We start from the raw sequence: 19,133 nt of genomic DNA on the forward strand, positions 1-19,133 counted from the left end.
CCACATGAGGTACCATGTTTGCTCAGTTTTCAGGTGACAGCTGGTGGCTTTGCAAAAGCAGGACCTGGCTGCCGGCTGTGCTGGGGGCAGAGCTGGGTCTTGTTCACTCTTGTCACCGCCAGGCTGAGGCAGGAGGGGCTTTGTTTGGGGTGTGGGTTGATGAGTGCAGGTCTGGCTTTCTAACCCGTGCCCTGGGGAGGGGGTGGTCTGCTGATCCTGGAGTTGGGGTTGCCCCGATACCCCGCCTGGCCCTCTCTGCGCAGGTCTGAGTCCAGATGGAAGTAGGATCTGGAAGAACTCCCTCAGAGCCGACACTGCAATGCAGAGGGGTTTGCCATGGGGATGAGAGGAAGCAGGGGAGAAGTTGGAGGCCTTTGAGCGTGGGGTGGGGAGGGAAGATGCAGCGCTTGGTTCTGGTCCAAAGCTGATGGAGGGAAGCAGAGGTTGCAGGGCACCTAACTTTGGAGCGGCTAGCACTGCATCACCGGGTGAGGAGTGGGCCCAGGCTGTCCCTGGCGAGGGGGGACCCGGGTCCCACAGTGAACAGGGCCCACAGGCAGTGGCAGTTTCTGAGTGGTGGCTTCCACATGTGTTCCTGGCCTGATGGTACGTGGCTTTCTCAACAGCCCCCAAGGCTGGGTGACCTAACAGTGTCCTTACCCTGTGACATTTAGGAAAGTAGCTCAGAGGCTGGTCACTGCTTGCCGGGGACACATGGCTGACAGGCAGCCAGACTGGCTCTCGGCAGGATGCCTGAGGCTCTGGATCCTGCTTGGTTCCTCTCTGGATGCAACTCAGAGCCGTGATTCTGCTGATGACATTAAGACCTTTGTTCCCTTTGTCCCTGACCCTCCTGAAGCTGCTCTGGCAGGAAGGGTGTGACAAGCTGTGAGGGGCCTGCAGCCTCCAGCCAGCTCCTCTGTCCTTAGGGAGGGAGGTGGCCCTGTGATAGCTGTCCCTTCCCCAGGTAGTTAGGGACCTCCCTAGGACAAGCTGTGAAGCTGGTTCTATTTCTTGAACGCCCCCCCTCACACACACAGTTGAGGAAGCAGGTGCAGAGGTAAGCTGTCACCATCTGCTCAGTGTCCCTGCGAGCCCAGCTGCAAAGTCCACGGCTCTGCCCTGTCACCATCAGGACTCAGGGTCCCTGCCTTCTAGTGAGGGAGCCGAGCAGAGAAAGATATACCAGGTGCTGGGAGACAGCATTCTGAGAACATTTGGGTTGGAGGCTAAGGGTACAAGGGAGGAACACTTCCAAAGGCCCCAAGGTGGCCCATCTGGAATCCGCACAGCCCCCATGTGGCTGGAGGTGACTCAGCTGGCTGCGGGGTGTGTGCTGGGGGAACCGAGGAAGGAGCCTTGGCTGTGCATCCTCTTGAGTACTGTGGCCCAAGACCTCGCTTGGCAGAATGCTGCTACAGTCCCTGGACCTGGTCTTTGAGGGAGTCCCAGGCTGTAACCAGCACCCGGGAACTATTGGGATGCAGCCAGGAGGCAGGTACATCTGGAGAACAGCACTGCACCCCCCTGTGGATGTGATGGGGTTGCTGTGGACCCAGAGCTGCCTCTAGCACTGCTGCTGAGGTTCAGTTGTCACCCCAGGCCTGCCCCTTTGTCCTGGGGCCTCGCCTCCCAGCAAATGACAGCCAGCCCTGTGGTCCAGGTTTCCTTTGGCCCAGCTGCTGCCTCTGCCTGTGAGGCCCCTCCCAGTAATCTCCCCAGAGGTCTGGCCGGCAGGAGGGCTCAGCTGGCTGGCAGTCCAGACTGGGTACAGCTCCCCTCTTCAGGGGACCTTTCATGCGAAGAAGACGGACTGTCCATGGGAAGTCAACCTCTGCTCCCTTGGGGCCAGCCCCGGAAGAGGCAGCTGTGTTGAGTTTGTCTCTGTCCCCAGGCCCTCCATGCCCTTGTCCAGGCAGAGGCTGAGGAACATACAGGGCATCTTTCTCCTGATGAGAAGAATTGAGGGTCGAGTGGTAGGGTCAGAGCCTAGATCTCCCCTTTCCTACCTCCCTGACAAGTGTCAAAGCCTAGATACCCTCCCCCTGCCTGGAGTCTGCAGTTAAATCCCTCCTTCTCCACCTTCTGCCTGGGGTCAGAGCCTAGATCCCTCCTCCTCCACCTCCCTGCCTGGGGTCAGAGTCAGTGTCCTTCCTTGTCCACCTACATAAAAGCCCAAGCTGACAACTCTTAGTTGCTTCCTGTTGCAAGATCAGACCAAGGCCCTTCGCACCCACACTGCTGCACCCTCAGTTCTGTGTGGCTTCCTTTCCTCGATGGCCCCACCCCCTGCAGCCTCCAATCCGGAGCCTACTGGTGGGATGGGGAAGCTCTGGTCAGGCCACCCCTGTGCTCCCACAGCCTCCAAATACCTCTTGCCCTTGCTGCAAAGGATGCTGCTGGCTGCACCCTGGAGAAGAAACCGCTTCCTCAGAGGGGCTAAGTAAGTGCAAAGCCCCCTCCCACATGGCTGGCCTTTGGTGGGGGCTCCGGGGCTGGAGGAAGCACTGGGACAGATGCACCTGGGGCAGAACTGAAACTTGCAGGTCCCTGTCGTCCGGCTATGGGAGTGCAGGCCACTACACAGCTCTGTCCTCTCTGCCATGGTCTCCCCACGCACAGCTGGCCCTCCAAATGCTTTTTCTTCTCTGGGAAGGGGCACCCCAGGAGGGATGGACCTCACACTTGTCACCTCCTCTGCTGCAGGACACCCTCTCTTGTCCCAAGCAGGCGCTGTCCCTCCCTGCCTTTGAGACTGGGGCATGAGTTCCACTTCTGCTGGCCCTGAGCCAGCTCAGTTCCCTGTGTGTGTGTGTGTGTGTGTGTGTGTGTGTGTGTGCGCGCGTGTGCCTTCTGCACACTGTTTGTGGAGCACCCCCAGAGCCAGACCTGTCCTTGGCTCCTGCCTGGATAGAATCTGAGGGGTCAGGACAGGATAGGTTTGAGTTCTCGGTGTATCTTCTACCTGCTGAGGGGTGCTGAGCTCCCAGTGCCAGCCACTTTGGCGCAGATGGAGGCAGAGAAGAGTGAGGAGTGTGGGCGGCAGACAAAGGCTGTGGTGCCCCGAAGTTCCAGCCCCCAGGGGCTTCAGGGCAGGGGAGCTGCGTGAAGGGCCAGGTCCCTGAGATTGCGGCTGGGAACCAGTGGCAGCGGCAGTGTGGTGACTTTCTGATGAGTGGAGAGGGCTGGGAGCATTCTCCCCCCCCACCCCCGGAGTTGAGGGACTGCAGCGGCTCTGAGCCCCGCCCTGCTGAACCCCACCAACCCCAGAGGAAAGGCAGGCAGGATGCTCCTGTGAGCACTGAAGAAGTCCTGTGTGGTCGGTGGACAGTCTGTTGACCACGGGGCAGGAGCAAGGCCGTCTCTTCGGAGGCAGCAGGGTGCAGGCTCACATTTTCTGGCCTGGTTAGAGCCTGGGGAGGCTCACTGGGGACCACCCCTCGGAGGCTTCCTCCCTCCGCCCCAGGCGGGAGGCGGAGCCTGCCCTGTGCGGTTCCGGGAGTGTGGGGCCGTGTCCATGACGTCACCACGGCCTTTACCCACCGCGGTGGCCACAGCCGCCTCTTCTTCGTCCTCCTCCTAACCCTAGGTCCCCTGGGGTGAGCTCATGGGCCCCCTTTCTGAGCGCACTCCCACCCACATGCTTCTGAACCCTGACATTTTGTGCTTCCCCAGTCCAGCCCTCCCAGCAGGCTCCCAAACAAAGGGGAACCAGCAGGATCCTCTTAAAGGGGCAGAACCCCCCCAACTGGCTGGCTGGGCCCCCACCCCCACCAGGGCCAGTACATTGGCCACACTCAGTGCACGGAGGGGAGAACAGGGCTCTCCTGCCTCTCCTCACTCCGGGACACTCGGGCCCCACCCCTTCGCGCTGAGGAAGAAGCCAGGCAGGTGGGTCTGGCTCCTGGTTTCTCCCATCTCTTCAGTCCCTGCTGGGGCTATGTCAGTCCTGCTCCATCCCACAGGGCTGTTTGTGAGGCCAGGAGGGGAGACTCTTGCTTTGGGCAGTACTGGCCTGTCCCCCGAGCGCCCCTCTGTGACCAGCATCACCAGCAGGGCTGCAGGGCACCAGGAGATCCTCTGGCCCTGGCTGGACCTGCCTCTAGGTCCGCCCATCTGTGCTGAGCAGTCCCTGCTCAGAGAAATGGCGTCATCTCCTGTGCCTGTGAGATAAGCGTGTTAGGCCTCCAGCACCCGCGTCTCACACAGCTGCAGGTGGACTGTGGTGGGGCGGGGGAGGGGGAGGACTCCCACTGCCCCTTGGAGTGGGCCATCCGGGTTCGATTCGCCCTCCACCTGCCTGACACCAAGAGCAAGTCACCTGCCCCCTGGACTCTTCCTGGCATAACAAGGGACAGACCCTGATGAGAAGCAGCCCTCACCCTTCAGGCCAAGCCCTGCACACAGCTGCTGTGAGAGGTTGTATAGGCTGTGCACTGCACAGAGCAGATTATTGGGACATCAAAGTGGGACTGAATCCATCCCCGGCCCTGCTTGCCCTGCCCTGTATCCCAGCACAGCCTGCTTCTGCCCATGGAGCAGGATTCTAGTTCTAACGATCAGGAAGTTGAGGCGGAGGAGGGTGGGGTCCATCCTCAGCTGCCCTCTCTCCTGTAGGTGCTGTGAGTGTGGTGCTTCCCTGTCTCATCAGTACTATGAGAAGGATGGGCAGCTCTTCTGCAAGAAGGACTACTGGGCCCGCTGCGGCGAATCCTGCCATGGCTGCTCAGAGCACATCACCAAGGGGCTGGTCATGGTGAGCACCTGGGCTGTGTGTGCACCTGAGCCTGTGTGTGTGCAAGTGTGTGTGTGTGTGCACATCTCCTTCTGCTGTGACCCTGGACCGCACAGTCTGTGTAGCTGGCTGTGCCCAGGAGCTCGGCAGCTCGCTTCCCCAGTCCCTGAACCATCTTGTACCCCTTTTCCGCCAGGTGGCCGGGGAGCTGAAGTACCACCCTGAGTGCTTCACCTGCCTCACGTGTGGGGCCTTCATTGGGGACGGGGACACCTACACGCTGGTGGAGCACTCCAAGCTGTACTGGTGAGTGCCAGGGCCCCTCGCCAAGCCCAACCCAGCCTGCCAGGCTCTGGATTTCCCTGGGTGCAGTCAGAGGGCCGAACGGATGCCACTTACCTGCACCCTTCCTTCTGTGGTGTCACAAGCCCCAGGCATGGGGCAGACAGCACCCCAGATGCCAGTTCCCTTCCTCATGAGCTGCTGCCATGCAGCACCAGCACCAGCCCTCCCGGAGCTGGCACAGAGCCCACACACTGAAGACGTGGTCCCGAGAGATTGCCATTGGCTCAGACACCAGCTGCGTACGCCTGTCCCAAGGCCACCTGCATGTCTGACCAGTTGGGACCCAACAGCCCTGTCAGATTGGATCATTTGCTACATGACCCACAGAACTCCAGGAAGCCTCACGCCCAGGACCACAGTTTCAGTTTAAAGGGCACCACTTGAGACTGCCACATGGAGACACCTCCCGCGTCACCAGCCAGGGCACCTCCTTCCCCTAGGTCTGCATCCAGGGCTTCACTGGGCTCTCACATGCGACCCGACTCTCGCTGATGGGCTCCCAGCCACAGGATGAAGCTCCGTCTCCTGCCCCCTCCTTGGAAGCCAGGCCGGCCCCAGCCCCAGCCTTCACCACTGCTGGTCTTCGCCGTGACCAGCACCCCTGAGTCATCTTGTGAACGTGACTCGGGCACAGGCTGAGGGGCTCATAAATAACCCAGATGTTCCTGTTCCAAGGACTCAGCGTCCCCCAGGAACCGTGGACAAAGAGCAGATGAAATCTCCCTTACAGAGTAGCAGTAAAGCTGGATTCCAGAATAGCACAACTGGTCCAAAACGGGCTTTCAGTGACTTCCTCGCGAGCTGGGTGTGCTGCAGGCCTGGAAGGCCGTGCACACGTCACAGGGAATGGACACCCTGGAGTGACTGAGACCCACGGAGCTGTGGTGCCGGGCACACTCACTCCTGCCCTCAGTGCCATCTGTCAGCTGGGGTGGGGGCCGCAGGGGTGGTGGTACCAGCGACATACCTCACACCCTTCTCCCTGTGTTGCAGTGGCCATTGCTACTACCAGACCGTGGTGACCCCCGTCATCGAGCAGATCCTGCCTGACTCCCCCAGCTCCCACCTGCCCCACACGGTCACCCTCGTGTCCATCCCGGCCTCTGCTCATGGCAAACGCGGCCTCTCAGTCTCTATCGATCCCCCGCATGGCCCACCGGGCTGCGGCACAGAGCACTCACATACCGTCCGTGTCCAGGGGTGAGTGACCAGCATCGATGTGGCAGGTAGCAGACCGGGACCTCAGGGGAGGGAGTGTGTTTGGGCACACAGTGACCCAGCTGTAGCTGTCGCCTGTGTAGTCAGTCCTCTGGAAACCACTGCATTGTGCCAGACATGTTGGGACTAAGTGCCTGGCGCCCACAACTTAAAGGATGGGTCAGGGTTTCAGCCCACGGTCAGCTGGCTCCATGGCAGAAACATGGCACAAGTGTCCAAGGAAAGGTGCCAGCTCATGGCAGCCTGGAAGTGGGGGGCTGGGGAAGAGCCAGAGAGGAAGTGGCAGGGAGCAGATATCATCCCCGAGGTCACGGCCCCATGACGTACCCAGTCACAACCACAGATGTCCTTTATTAATCTCTGAGGCATCTCCCATGCCAATTAAGTTAGCAGTTGAGAGTAACATTCACACCCAATAAAAGGGAAAAACAATTCTGGAGCCCATGTGCGATCCAGCAGAAAGGAGGGGGACCAGGTCAGTAATGACTAAAGGACACGGCCCAGGGCCGCGATGGCAAAGCTGGACAGAGTGAGCCTCCATCTTCATAACACCAAGGAAGCCAGTCTGTTAGGAGGCTTTCCTCCTCCCCTGTAACACTGGGATCCCAGAAAGGCCCTGAGTGTGACTGAGGAATAAATCCGATCTATCATAAATGCTTCTCCATCCCTAAACCACAAAATAAACCATCCAATCCGAGGACGGGCAGAAGAGGAGAGTAATCACACACAAACTAGAAGACTGTGTTAAGGTCACAAGCAAGATGTGCTCCAAGCAGGCAGGCCCTTAAGATAGTATAGAAAAGGTTCAAGAAGCAAGAAGAAATAGAGGGGAGAGTGGGATTTAGCTCAGTGGTGCTATGCCTGCCTTGCAAGCACAAAGTTCTGGAAAAAAAAAAAAAAGAAGAAGAAATAGAGGAGTGAGCCGACCCAGATATTAACTCTCTCTATAACTTCTGCTTAGTCTGTTTTGTGGCTATAATAAAATTCCTGGGACAGGGTCCTTTATTAAGTAAAGGGACTGTTCTGGCTGGGAAGTCCAAACAACATGACACCAGCACTGGCGAGGGCCTCTGAAACAGCATTCGCCCACAGCAGGAAAGCAGAAAGGGAAACAGCCACATGAAAAGCAGGCCCAGCACACAAGGTCCCCTTACTGTGTAACGATCCTCCCTCATGAGAACTAACCCGGTCCTTTGAGAACTGCATTAATCCCCTTCAAGGCTGGTGCCCCATGACCTAATTGCCTTCCCCTGGGCTCTGCCTCTTAAAGATCCACTCCCACTCCTTATCATGACTTGGGGGCCCAAGCTTCCGGTGTGAAACTTAAGGGGACACACTCGAAGCACAGCCACACTGTAGTAGGCTCCGTCAGCACGCTGGGGGAGTTGGGCACCATGGGGCCTTCACTGGCACCTGGAAAGGTGGTTTAAAATGTGCCCACTTCTGGGCATGGGGGCCCGGTGCCAGCTTCCATTTCGCTCAGTGTCACACAGCACCAGGCACTACCCCTGGGCAAGGACTGACTTCGTCCCTGCCCCTCCTCGCATATCTGCTGGGCAGCTGCCTCAGTACAAGTCTGAGCAGAGGACAGGCCAGAGTGTGCCCTTACTGGAGCCCACCCAGCACAGGCAAAGGCCACAGCTAATCCCTGAAGAAATGAATAGAGTTGCCAGGCATGGTAGCCTTTAAACCCAGCACTCTGGGAAGCTGAGTCAGGAAGACTGCAAGCTCAAACCCATCCCAGACTACTTAGTGACTTAGCGAAACTTTAAAGGGGCTGGGGTTTTATCAGTGTGAAGGCCCCAGGTCCAATTAAAAAAAAGAAGATAGGACCAGGGATTTAGTTCAGTGGTGCCGCTGTCTGCCTCCCTACCGAAAGAACCCGAGTTCAATCCCCTGTACCAAAAAAAAAAAGAAAGAAAGAAAGAAAAGAAATGGAGATGTCAGTGCGGTCCCCTCCCTGTGTGCCTTAGTGGTGAGACTGTTGCTTTCCCAGCCAACAGCTGGTTTCCCAAGAGCCACGCCCTTCCCAGGAACTGCCGGGCTGGCTGGAAGGCCGCGACCCTGACCTGACTGACGTGACTGTAGTAGAGTAGCTTTAGCTGACTGCTTTTCACTCTGCTCATAGCCACATTTTTAAGGCAATTTTTATATATTTGGGCCCCAGGCCCCTGTCACCATAGCAGAAGACTGAGGGAGGGAACATGGAGAGTCTAAGGAAGTTGAACCCCAGGCCTCTGTGCTGAACCACATCCCCAGCTTTTTCTATTTTGTATTTTGAGATAGGATATCGCTAAGTTGCCCGGACTGGCCTCAAATTTGCAGTCCTCCTGCTTCAGCCTGCCTCAGCCTCCCAGAGTCCTGGGATTACAGATGTGCACCACCACCCCCAGTGAGACCTTGGCTTTTTAAAGCACGTGGCTCAGTCCCTAAGTAGAATGTCCCTCGGCTTGGGTCTGCCTGTTATTCCCGCCTCGGTAGTTCTGGTTTCTGCATTTCCTGCCTGTCTTGCCTGCCTGCCGCCCGCCCGCAGTCCTTCTGGACTCGTCCCCCGTGGACACGTGATTTCACTGCGCCCTGTACAGAGGGTGCTACCTAACTGCTCGGCTCATTTTCTGTACTTTCTTGGCTCATTTTCCCCTATGCAGTCCATAAGCCATTCGTGAGGTTAATGTCTTGGTTCCCATCGTTTCTCACCACTTGGTTTCAGTGTCTTTCCTGAGTCTTTCTTGTGATTCTCATTATGTCACCTGCAAAATGATGATTTTTCTAGCTGTGATCTTCTGCAATTTTTAGTGTGCTTTTTACTGTACAGAAGGGCTTCTTCCCCAAATATTGGGTTTATAGGCCTGTCCCCACTTGCAAATCTCTTTTCTTTTTCTTTGTTTTTTGTTTTGTTTTATTTATTTATTTTTTTTTTATTTGAGACAGGGTCTTGCTATGTAGTTCATGATGGTGCCAAACAATGTAGTGCCAGCTAGCCTCGAATTTATGGCAATCCTCCTGTCTCAGCCTTCTGAGTGCTAGGATTATAGGCATATGTTACTGCACCCAGCTCAAAGCTCTTTTCTTAAAGCTGTTGCTCTCCTTTCTGCTTTACCCCTACTCTTCCCCAGCCCAACGACCTACAAGAGAGACAGCAAATTCCTCAAATAGCTTTTATGAAAAAAATGAAAGGAAATCAGGTAACACACATTAAAGAATAAAAAGCCTCAAGAAATTGAGCAGATTGGCCAATCCACACTCACGAGGTCATAGATGGCGAATCATGATCGTCCTCCCTGCTTCTCCCTGCTCCTCCCCCCAGGGCACTGCCAGCTCCAACAGCCAAATCGGGAGGAGCAGGAGCTTCAGCTCCATCTTTGCTGTGGAGTTGAGAGTAGGCCAGTGGATCTGGACCCTTCAGGACCCTGTTAGGACATTTGTCTGCCCAAGCATCCCAGGCAGTCAGAGGACGCTTCTGTCCCCCAGTGCAGGAGACATTCTGCAATGGGACCAACTGAACATCTGTGTGGGGCAGCACATACCTGTGGGTTCCCCTGTTTCCACAGCTATACCTGTGGCAGACATGAGTAGTCAATTACAAAACTTGTACTTCCCAACTGCACAGGATGGAATGGTCCCCACCTCTACCCTGATCTGGTGGTTTCCTACTGGGGGCTGGGTGGGCAGGAACCATTCTGACCACTGCTCTACCCCCAGAGTGGACCCAGGCTGCATGAGCCCAGATGTGAAGAATTCCATCCATGTGGGAGACCGAATCCTGGAAATCAATGGGACCCCCATCCGGAATGTGCCACTGGATGAGGTAGGGAGGGGCCCGAGACCATCACGGGATATGGGTGGCAGAAGTGGTGCCCTGCTCTGAGTGCCCTTCCGCCGTCACCACGGCCACCTCACCTGCGCACCTGTGTCCCCAGATCGACCTGCTGATCCAGGAGACCAGCCGCCTGCTACAGCTGACAATCGAGCACGACCCCCATGACTCGCTGGGCCAGGGGCTGCTGCCCACACACACACCCCTGAGCTCCCCGGTGTGCACACCCAGCGGAGAGGCCGGCAGTGCGCGGCAGAGGCCTGTCTTGTGAGTCCCCTCCTGGGTGTGTGGGTCCCCGACCTCCCCTGGCTTGTGTGGGTGGAAGAAGCAGGGAGGGGGCTCCATGGCATTTGATGTGGGACAGGGATTCCAAAGAGGAAGAGGACATGGGCAGGGGCTCCCAGAGTAGGCCAGGACCTAGGCTTTAGGGAGCTGCCAGCTAAAATGAGCTCTGGATGATGGGGACATCAGGTGGGGTGGACGAGGGACTCAGGCAGAGACTAATGGCAGGCATCGTTGGACATGGCAGGGGTCTTTGGACTTTGCCTTGCCTGGAGCAGGGCCCCCCGGAGGGACACCGTAGCATAATGATGTATTTCATGAAGGCCACCCCGTGCACTGTGCAGCAGGGTCTTGGGGTGGGGACACTGAAGACCAGAGATGGCTACTGGGCTGTTGCAGTAGTCCAGCAGCAGGTACCATGGGAAGTGCAGGAAGAAGCCTAGCAGCAGCCTGGTCCCTACCTCACATCCCACCAGGCCTGCTCAGGACTCCTGTGGGGTCACCTTCTAGGACGACAGCGGGGCTCTGAGATTGTGTGGTCAAAGGCACCTGCTCCCCTTCAACCTGCCCGTCTGGGGCTCTGGCCACCCATGAGGCCCCTCTGTGGGGTCACCAGCACCCCAGGCAGGTTCCTCCATCCCCCAGAGCCTGGGAGACAGAGCATCTGACCCCCCGCCAGGGGCACCTGCACAGCAGGGGCTCAAACAGGAGTGGGGGCTCTGAGGCCAGGAGGACTGAGCTGTGCCACCCACAGGGGCCACCCCGGGCCGGTCCAGATGGGACAGGACAGGACAGGCACCACCTCCTCTGTGGCACTGGGCACCGTGTTCCTCCCCAGGAGGAGCTGCAGCATCGACACTTCCCCGGGGGCCAGTTCACTGGCCTCGCCAGCCTCCCAGTACAAGGACCTGGGCCGCTCTGAGTCCCTGCGTGTGGTTTGCCGGCCGCACCGCATCTTCAGGCCCTCGGACCTCATCCACGGGGAAGTGCTGGGCAAGGGCTGCTTCGGCCAGGCCATCAAGGTACAGGGTCTGAGGTGGGGCAGGCTGGAGAGGCCCTGGGTCCCCAGCACAAAACCTGCCATGTGAGGCTCTGGAGCTGGAGACAGGGAGGGACCTGCTGCAAAAGACCCAGAACTTTCTGCTTAGCAAGGCTCAGCGGTGTGGGATGGAGGACAGGAGCCCAGACCAAGCCCCAAGTCCCTCCCTGGGGCCCTGTGCTGGGCCTAGTATCACCCCCACTGCAGCCTCTTACCCTTCACATTCCCGGAGCAGCACATGAGCCCTGCCCCGTCCCTATCCCCTTGCCAGGTGAGGAGTTCCCAGGTGAGCCGCCATTCAGTGTACAGGTGACAGTTCCGCAGAGCACACACCTCATGCAGTCCAGATCTGCCCCCCTTCCTGGTCAGCTGGCTAACCTCAGCCCTGTTAGGACACCTCAGCGCCTCAGCATCCCCGTCAGTGACCCCTGAGCTGTCTGCAGAGTGCAAAGCAGCTCTGCCTCCCCAGCAGTCCCAGAGCAGCTGCCGGCAGGGCCTCCGTCTGTCCTGAGCCCCCGTGCCGTGGTGTCCCCCATGCAGGTGACACACCGGGAGACTGGCGAGGTGATGGTGATGAAGGAGCTGATCCGGTTCGACGAGGAGACTCAGAGGACGTTCCTAAAGGAGGTCACTGGGGGACTGCGGCGTCCCTTGGGTCCCCAGCCCTTCCCTGTGCAGCGGGGGTCAGGGGCTCTGGAAGGGGTGTGATGCCCAAGCCACCCGTGGAGGGAAGGAAGCATCCGTCTGTATGGGCACTGGTGGGCTGGAGGAAGCGAGGGGAAGCAGCCCAGCCTGCCTGTGCCCGGCAGGTGAAGGTCATGCGGTGCCTGGAGCACCCCAACGTGCTCAAGTTCATTGGTGTGCTCTACAAGGACAAGCGGCTCAACTTCATCACGGAGTACATCAAGGGCGGCACGCTGCGCAGCATCATCAAGGGCATGGTGAGAGCGGGAGGCCGGGCCCACAGCTGGGCCTGGCTGTGCCGGGCACGCTGCGGAGAAGCGCTTGGGAGAGGCCCCTTCCCCTCCCCGTCCATGCAGACCACGTCATTTTCAGTCTTAGACACGGTCTTCAAAACTCAGGGCTTCCTTGAGGGTGTGGGTACAATTACAAGCCCGTCTTCAGAATAAAGCGCTGGGAGGAAGCCATCAGGCACCGTGTGCTGGAGGCAGTCCTGCTGTCCAGTCCTGTGTTTAGCCCCGTTTCGGCATCACCCTGAGACCATGAGATCTCGTCCCCTGCTCGAGCCTCCCACCTCCCATTCTTTGGGCCAGTTTTCTGGTATTCCTCATAGTGTGGCCCCGTTCCTCCCAGTAGGTGTGACTTCGGGTCCACACCACTGGTCCACACCATGCGTTCATGCACGCTGGTACCTGAAGTGTCCCCAAATGATTTGATCCTCATGTTATCAGCTTTCCAGCGCTGTGACAAAATACTGTACCCAAGGTAATCAGCTTATAAACGGAAATGGTTAGCCAGGCATGGGGCCACTCCTGTAATCTTAGCTACTTGGGAGCCTGAAGCAGAAGGATCACAAGTTTGAGATCAGCCTGGGCAACTTAGTGATTTAGTGAGACCTTGTCTCAAAATAAAAATGAGGCTGTGGATATAGCTCAGGGCGAAGGCCCTAGGTTCAATCACCAGTAAAATAAACTCTCAGATACCGAGGGACAGCTTTACAGGTTTTTCTGTTCAGTGAAGGCAGACTGGGAACTAGAGAGGCATAGCCCCGTCTGAAATCAGGTGTTAGAAAATGATGCGTCTGAGTTGGTCGCCCACACCCCTGAGAAGCAGACAGCTATGGGTGCAGAGGGGAATCGCGTCCGTCAGACCTCCAGGACATCTGCCCTGTGTGGCTCATGCTGCTGTCCCTGTCATCTGTGTGGCCCCTGTGGCTCATCCTGTCCCCCCCTCCAGGACAGCCAGTACCCTTGGAGCCAGAGGGTGAGCTTTGCCAAGGACATCGCATCGGGGATGGTGAGTGGCTGTGCCAGGGGCCTCTGCCACTAAGCTTCAGTGCCCCGAGGACGCAGGGAACGTCTGACCAGGGATGGGGGATGCATGGAGAATGGGCCAGACTGGGGCAGGGGTGAGCCAGGGGCCCCTCAGCACAGCTGCTCATGATGCCTGTGTGCCCCGTTTGCCCCAGGCCTACCTCCACTCCATGAACATCATCCACCGTGACCTCAACTCCCATAACTGTCTGGTCCGTGAGGTGAGCTGGGCTCCGATGGTGGGGGCTGGGGGAGCAGAGAGCCAGGAGCTCAGCAGGCCCCACACCACAGACCGACCACCCCTTGGGAGTCGGAGCTGGGACCCCACTTGTCCCCGGGTCTGTCTTGGGCTGAGGGGGTAGTTTAATGCACGCACACACACAAGTCCATCTGTGCACATCTAGAGCTGCTGCCCACTGCAGGGCCCTTGAGACTCCAGTGGCCACCCTCCCTGGGTTCCCTCAAGCTGTATTTCCGGTAGTGGGGGCTGCAGGCCCTGTCTCAGAAGACCCTGTGAGGATTGTGTAGGCGAAGATCCCTGACCCCGAGCCCCTCTGAAGAGGACAGAGCAGGGATCCACACTGGACGGTCACCATGGCCCTGGCCTTGAGAACCACCTCCCAGGGCGACAGGCAGGTTCAGGGATCCCGGGTCAAAACTGCCTGCCCCACCTGTCTGCCACCTGCTGTTACACCTGAGGCGGCAGAGCCCTGAGAGCAGCAGAATTGACCCAGGCCCCAAAGAAGTAGGCAGGGACAGGTGTTCAGCCCCTCCCCACCTGCTGTCCTCAGAGTTTTCTGATTTTGGAGGGGAGGAGAGGGTGCTGGGTTTGGATCATTAATTTCACTGAGTTGTTGGGAGCACTTAAAATGCTGTCTAGTTGGGCGTGGTGCTGCACACCTGTAATCCCAGCACTCTAGAAGGCTGAGGCAAGAGAATCACAAGTTCAAGCCCAGCCTGGGCAACTCAGTGAGTTAAGGAGAGTTTTATAAGAGGGTGGGGGTGTGGCTCAGTGTGAAAGCCCTGGATTCAGAGCCCAGTACCATGTGTGCGCACACACACACACACCAGTGTAGCCTGTGACATCCACACCTAGTGCCTGGATCTCTGGTCAGAATTCTTGTTTTGCTTTCCAAACAGTGGAGCACCTGTGCCCTGATGGGCAAAGGAAGTGCCTAGGGAAAGAGCGGGGATGCTGGGATGGTTTTGGGGAGCACTGGCAAGGCAAGGGTCAGGAGCTCCAGGCGGCGCTGTGTGCAGAGTGGGGATTTGGGGACGGTGGGCCACAGTGTCACAAGCGTGTTCTCTGGCGCTCTGTGGGTGGCTGCAGGGCCCAGTTAGGGGCAGCCAGGCTGGGTCTGCATGTCAGTGCGACCTTGCTTCACTTTCCCAGAACAAGAGCGTGGTGGTAGCCGACTTCGGGCTGGCGCGACTCATGGTGGATGAAAAGACACAGCCTGAGGACCTGCGGAGCCGCAAGAAGCGGTACACAGTGGTGGGGAATCCCTACTGGATGGCGCCGGAGATGATCAACGGTGCGTGTCCAAGAGGGGCCCGGGACCCAGAGTCAGGACCAAGCTGCCTCCACCAGCGCTGTGGCCTCCCTGGCCTCCACAGCCCTGCAGCTAGCTTTCTTCTCTGGTCCTGTGTTCATTTCCCATCGTCGCCGTAGGGTGTTTCCACGTACTTGGTGGCTTTGGTAACAAGTGATCAGGCTGTTGTGGAGGTCACAGGCCCAGCCACAGTCTTCCTGGGCTGAAGTCAGTGTCCCAAGGCCTGGGCCTTCCACCTGCTCTGCAGCAGGATCTGCTTCCTGGCTCCGTCCGATTCCCGGGCCACCTTGTTCCTGGGCTCCAGCCCCACCTCCCTCTCCAGGGAAGCAGCTTAGCCTCTTCCTGTCCTCTCCTCTGGTGCTGAGCCCCTCCTCACTCTGAGTAGGACCCTTGGCTGACGTGGGGCCACCTGGACAATCCAGCATCTTGTCCTTCTCAGGCCCCTGGAGCTCAGGTTTATTGCTTGCCTGGCATGCACAGGGCCCCAAATCCCACCCCCAGCACCACACACACACACACACCCTTAGCTCACCTGTAATGTCCCACATAAGGTACCACATCCACGGGTCCCAGCTTTTTAGGACATGGACATCACTGGGGGCCACAAGTCCTCTTTCTGCTCCATTTCTCTTCCATCGGTGCTCACTCCAGTATATGCGCAGATCTAAGGTTAGAAGGTCCCTCCACAGGCAGGTGACACATGGGCAGAGATTCCGGGAAGACCAGTGGACGTAGTTAATGTCGCCCCCAGATGACACATGCTGTGAAATAGCCTGAACAGCCCTTGTCACTGAGGTGGTACGAGGATTAATGAGATTGGCATTCAGAAAACAAGAGTAGCCAGACATGGTGGCAACATCTGTAACCCCAGCACTCAGGAGGCCTGTCCTCGGCCCAGTCCTTGTGTGGCTGTGGCCTCTTCTGCGAGTCTCCTCTACCTGGCCCTCTCTCTTGATGGCGGCAGGGCCACCGAGGTGCCCCATGCTCACCTCCTCCCTGGCTCTTCATCAAGTCTGCAAAGACTTTTTGGGTGTTGCTGGAGGTGGGACCCTGGCCAGGCACTTGCTAGGCAGGCTCTCTCCCCTGAGCTGCACCTGAACCTGAGACCCCTTTCCATGGCGCAGTGTACTCCCAGGCCCTTGAGGCTCGGTGGGCCCCGCTCTTGGGACTCGAGCCCATGGCTGCCCGGGTTCACGCGGTGGTTCCTGACCGAGCAGGGCCTGGCATTCTTGCCCACAGCACTCGTCCTCCCCACAGAGCTGCTGGCAGGTGGCAGAGCCAACAGCCCGGGGCCCTTTCCCTGCTTACATGTGGTCTCCCGTGCAGGCCACAGCTATGATGAGAAGGTGGATGTGTTTTCCTTCGGCATCGTCCTGTGTGAGGTAGGTCCGGGTGGGTGGCAGTGGCACCATTCCTGTCCTCCTGCGCCCAGACTGAGAGACCCCCAGATTAATTGTCGGGCCTCACGCTGGACAGATCATTGGGCGGGTGAACGCAGACCCCGACTACCTGCCGCGCACCATGGACTTTGGCCTTAACGTGCGTGGCTTCCTGGACCGCTACTGTCCCCCCAATTGCCCCTCGAGCTTCTTTCCCATCACTGTGCATTGCTGCGACCTGGACCCTGAGAAGAGGTGAGGGGGCACCGAGGTGGCTCTGGGGCAGGGGCCGTCCAGGGAGAGCCAGCCCCAGCAGCCACCCCCTGTCCCCAGGCCGTCCTTCGTGAAGCTGGAGCAGTGGCTGGAGACCCTGCGCATGCACCTGGCAGGCCACATGCCTCTGGGCCCACAGCTGGAGCAGCTGGACAAGGCCTTCTGGGAGATCTACCGACGGGGCGAGAGTGGACTCCCTGCCCACCCCGAGGTCCCCGACTGAGCCGGACCCACTGTCCCCAGCCCGAAGAGGCTGTGGCCAGGCCCTGGCTCGCCTTCTCCCCGGCCCACACCCTCACCCTCTGCCTCAGCCCCAGAGCTTTGCGTGTTCTGTCCCATCACCCTGCCCTACCTCTGTGTCGGTGGGGCCACCCCACTCCTGCATGAGCTGCAGGGCCTGTCCCACGCACTGCCCTGCCACCCCTTGCCCTGTACCTGTCTGCACCTGCTCCTCTGCAAAGGCCCTGAGGGGCTGGCCATGGAGGAGGGTGTGCCTGGGTGTAGAAGGGGCATCATTTCCCGAAGCCCCGGCCCCTGCCAGGACGTCCAGGGCAGGGCAGGGCAGCATTGATGCACCCCGACCTCAAAGCAGACTTGAGGCCTGGCCCTGCATGCTGGCTGGAAGTATCTTGCTGTCTTGCCCTGGGTCTCTCTTGTTTTCTTTATCAAAGCCACTTTAGTGAGAAGCAGGTACCAGGCCTCAGGTGAAGAGGGTCCCTTCAGGCAGAGGGGAGCCTGGCCGATGGAGGAGGCGGCCCAGGCGAGGTGGGGTCAGCCAGTGTCCACCAGCAGCTCAGCTCTGCGTTCATCTCAGTGCCCCAGGCCCTCCCGTCCTTGCACCCCTCTGTCCTCTGGGTTCTTTCTGTGTAATCTATTTTTTAAGAAGAGTTTGTATTATTTTTTCATACGGCTGCAGCAGCTGCTGCCGGGGGCTTGGGGTTTTATTTTTGTGGCGGGCGGGGGCGGGAGGGCCATTTGTCACTTTGCCTCAGTTGAGCATCTAGGAAGTATTAAAACTGTGACGCCTTCTCAGTGCACTTTGAACCTGGGAAATAAGCCGAATGGGCCCAAGGGACCACGGTGGAGGGAGGCAGTTTGTGCTCACCTCCACCGGAACCTGGGTGGCTATAGAACAGATCAGGACTCTGAACAATAAAATTCTGTGCTCCCCATGTAGGGCCTGCATTGCATGGTGTGTCCAGGGCCCCAAGGGAAGAACATAGATGACAGGAACTAGAAGCATGGCAAGAAGACGAGAATGAAAGTAGATCGGACAGGGTGGTGCACTCTGGGATCCCAGCAATCCAGGAGGCTGAGGCAGGGGAAACGCCACATTCAATGCCAGCCTGGACAACAATTTAAGACCGGTCTCAATATAAAAAGGAGACAGGCATGGTGGGCATGCCTCTTATCTCAGCACTCAGGAGGCTAAGGCAGGAGGATTTTAGCCAGACCCTATCTCAAAAGTAAAAGGGGAGCCAGGTGTGGTAGTGCATATCTGTAATCCTACCACTCTTGGGAGGCTGAAGCAGGAGGATCACTAAGAGTTTGAGACCAGTCTGGGCTACATAGTGATGTTCCAGGTCAGTCTCAACTACATAGTGAGACCCTGTCTCAAAAAACAAAATAAAACAAAAATAATAATAAAATAAAATAAAAGGGGATGAGGGATATAGCCTAGTGTAAAGGGCCTGGGTTCAATCCCCAATACCAGAAAAACCCAAAACAAACAAAAAAAAAGACAAGACTTTAAAAGCTGAACTGAGGAGAGGGTGCATACTAAGGAAGGTATTCATAATTACTCTTTCTGAAATTAAAGATGCCCATCAAAAAGACAGTAACAAAGCCAGGTGTGGTGGCACACACCTATAATCCCAGCACTCTGGAAGGCTGCTCAGGAGGATCACAGGTTCCAGCCCAGTCTGGGAAATCTAGCAACTGAATGAAATCCTGTCTCAAAATAATATGGATGTCATGTAGCTCAATGTGAAGACCTTGGGTTCAATCTTCAGCACCCCCCCGCAAAAAATAGCAAGCACACTATATTTCAAATATAAAGCATTTAAAATGGAATCGGTACTGGGCATGACAGTACATGCCTGTAATCCCAGCACTTAGGCACCCGACGCAAGAGGACTATGGCAAGTTTGAGTCCAGCCTGGGCTACATAGGGAGTTCAAGGCCAACCTGCCAGATCCTGTCTCAGAAAAATAGCTGTTGTCAGTTGTGGCAGCACATGCCTGACATCCCAGCTCTGGGGAGGCTGAGGCAGGAGGACTGCTGCAAATTCGAGGTCAGACTAGGCTTAAACCTAAGTTTAAGGCCACTCTGAACTATATAGTCAGACTCTTTCTGAAAACAAAACCACTAAAATTATCTCTATATATTTAAGGCTGAGGACAGAACATGGGCAGGGAGGGAAGAAAGTCAGGAGAGGCCCCCTGTAGACCTGTCAGTAAACAGGTCGTGCCTGTTTCAGAGCCCTGGCTCCCTGGGCT

The 19,133-nt window shown here is 57.6% G+C and overlaps 1 protein-coding gene across 2 annotated transcripts; it reads left to right on the forward strand.

Moving 5' to 3' along the window:
* Positions 1-2,140: 2,140 nt before the first annotated feature.
* Limk1 (LIM domain kinase 1) lies at positions 2,141-18,107 on the forward strand. 2 transcript variants are annotated; one of them, XM_010619033.2, is made up of 15 exons: positions 2,141-2,443; positions 4,618-4,756; positions 4,932-5,041; positions 6,074-6,280; positions 10,001-10,106; positions 10,219-10,382; positions 11,152-11,419; positions 11,977-12,063; positions 12,246-12,377; positions 13,354-13,413; positions 13,586-13,651; positions 14,824-14,965; positions 16,310-16,365; positions 16,460-16,617; positions 16,696-18,107. In XM_010619033.2, exons 1-15 carry the CDS (start codon positions 2,277-2,279, stop codon positions 16,856-16,858), a joined length of 2,025 nt encoding a protein of 674 aa, XP_010617335.2. In that variant the 5' UTR covers positions 2,141-2,276; the 3' UTR covers positions 16,859-18,107. The 2 variants fall into 2 exon arrangements, with proteins under 2 accessions (XP_010617335.2, XP_010617336.2); XM_010619034.2 differs by having other exon boundaries at positions 11,236-11,419.
* Positions 18,108-19,133: the final 1,026 nt, after the last annotated feature.

The sequence above is a fragment of the Fukomys damarensis genome, unplaced genomic scaffold, assembly GCF_012274545.1.
Source record: "Fukomys damarensis isolate Sample0158 unplaced genomic scaffold, DMR_v1.0_HiC HiC_scaffold_17, whole genome shotgun sequence".
Taxonomy (NCBI): Eukaryota; Metazoa; Chordata; class Mammalia; order Rodentia; family Bathyergidae; genus Fukomys; species Fukomys damarensis.

What these genes read in the sequence shown, in the direction of transcription:
- Limk1 (XM_010619033.2), top strand. Translation starts at nt 2,277, where the DNA reads ATGGCCCCACCCCCTGCAGCCTCCAATCCGGAGCCTACTGGTGGGATG. An exon ending in GGAATGTGCCACTGGATGAG is followed by an intron (nt 10,107 to 10,218) that starts GTAGGGAGGGGC and finishes CTGTGTCCCCAG; the next exon opens with ATCGACCTGCTGATCCAGGA. An exon ending in AGAGGACGTTCCTAAAGGAG is followed by an intron (nt 12,064 to 12,245) that starts GTCACTGGGGGA and finishes TGTGCCCGGCAG; the next exon opens with GTGAAGGTCATGCGGTGCCT.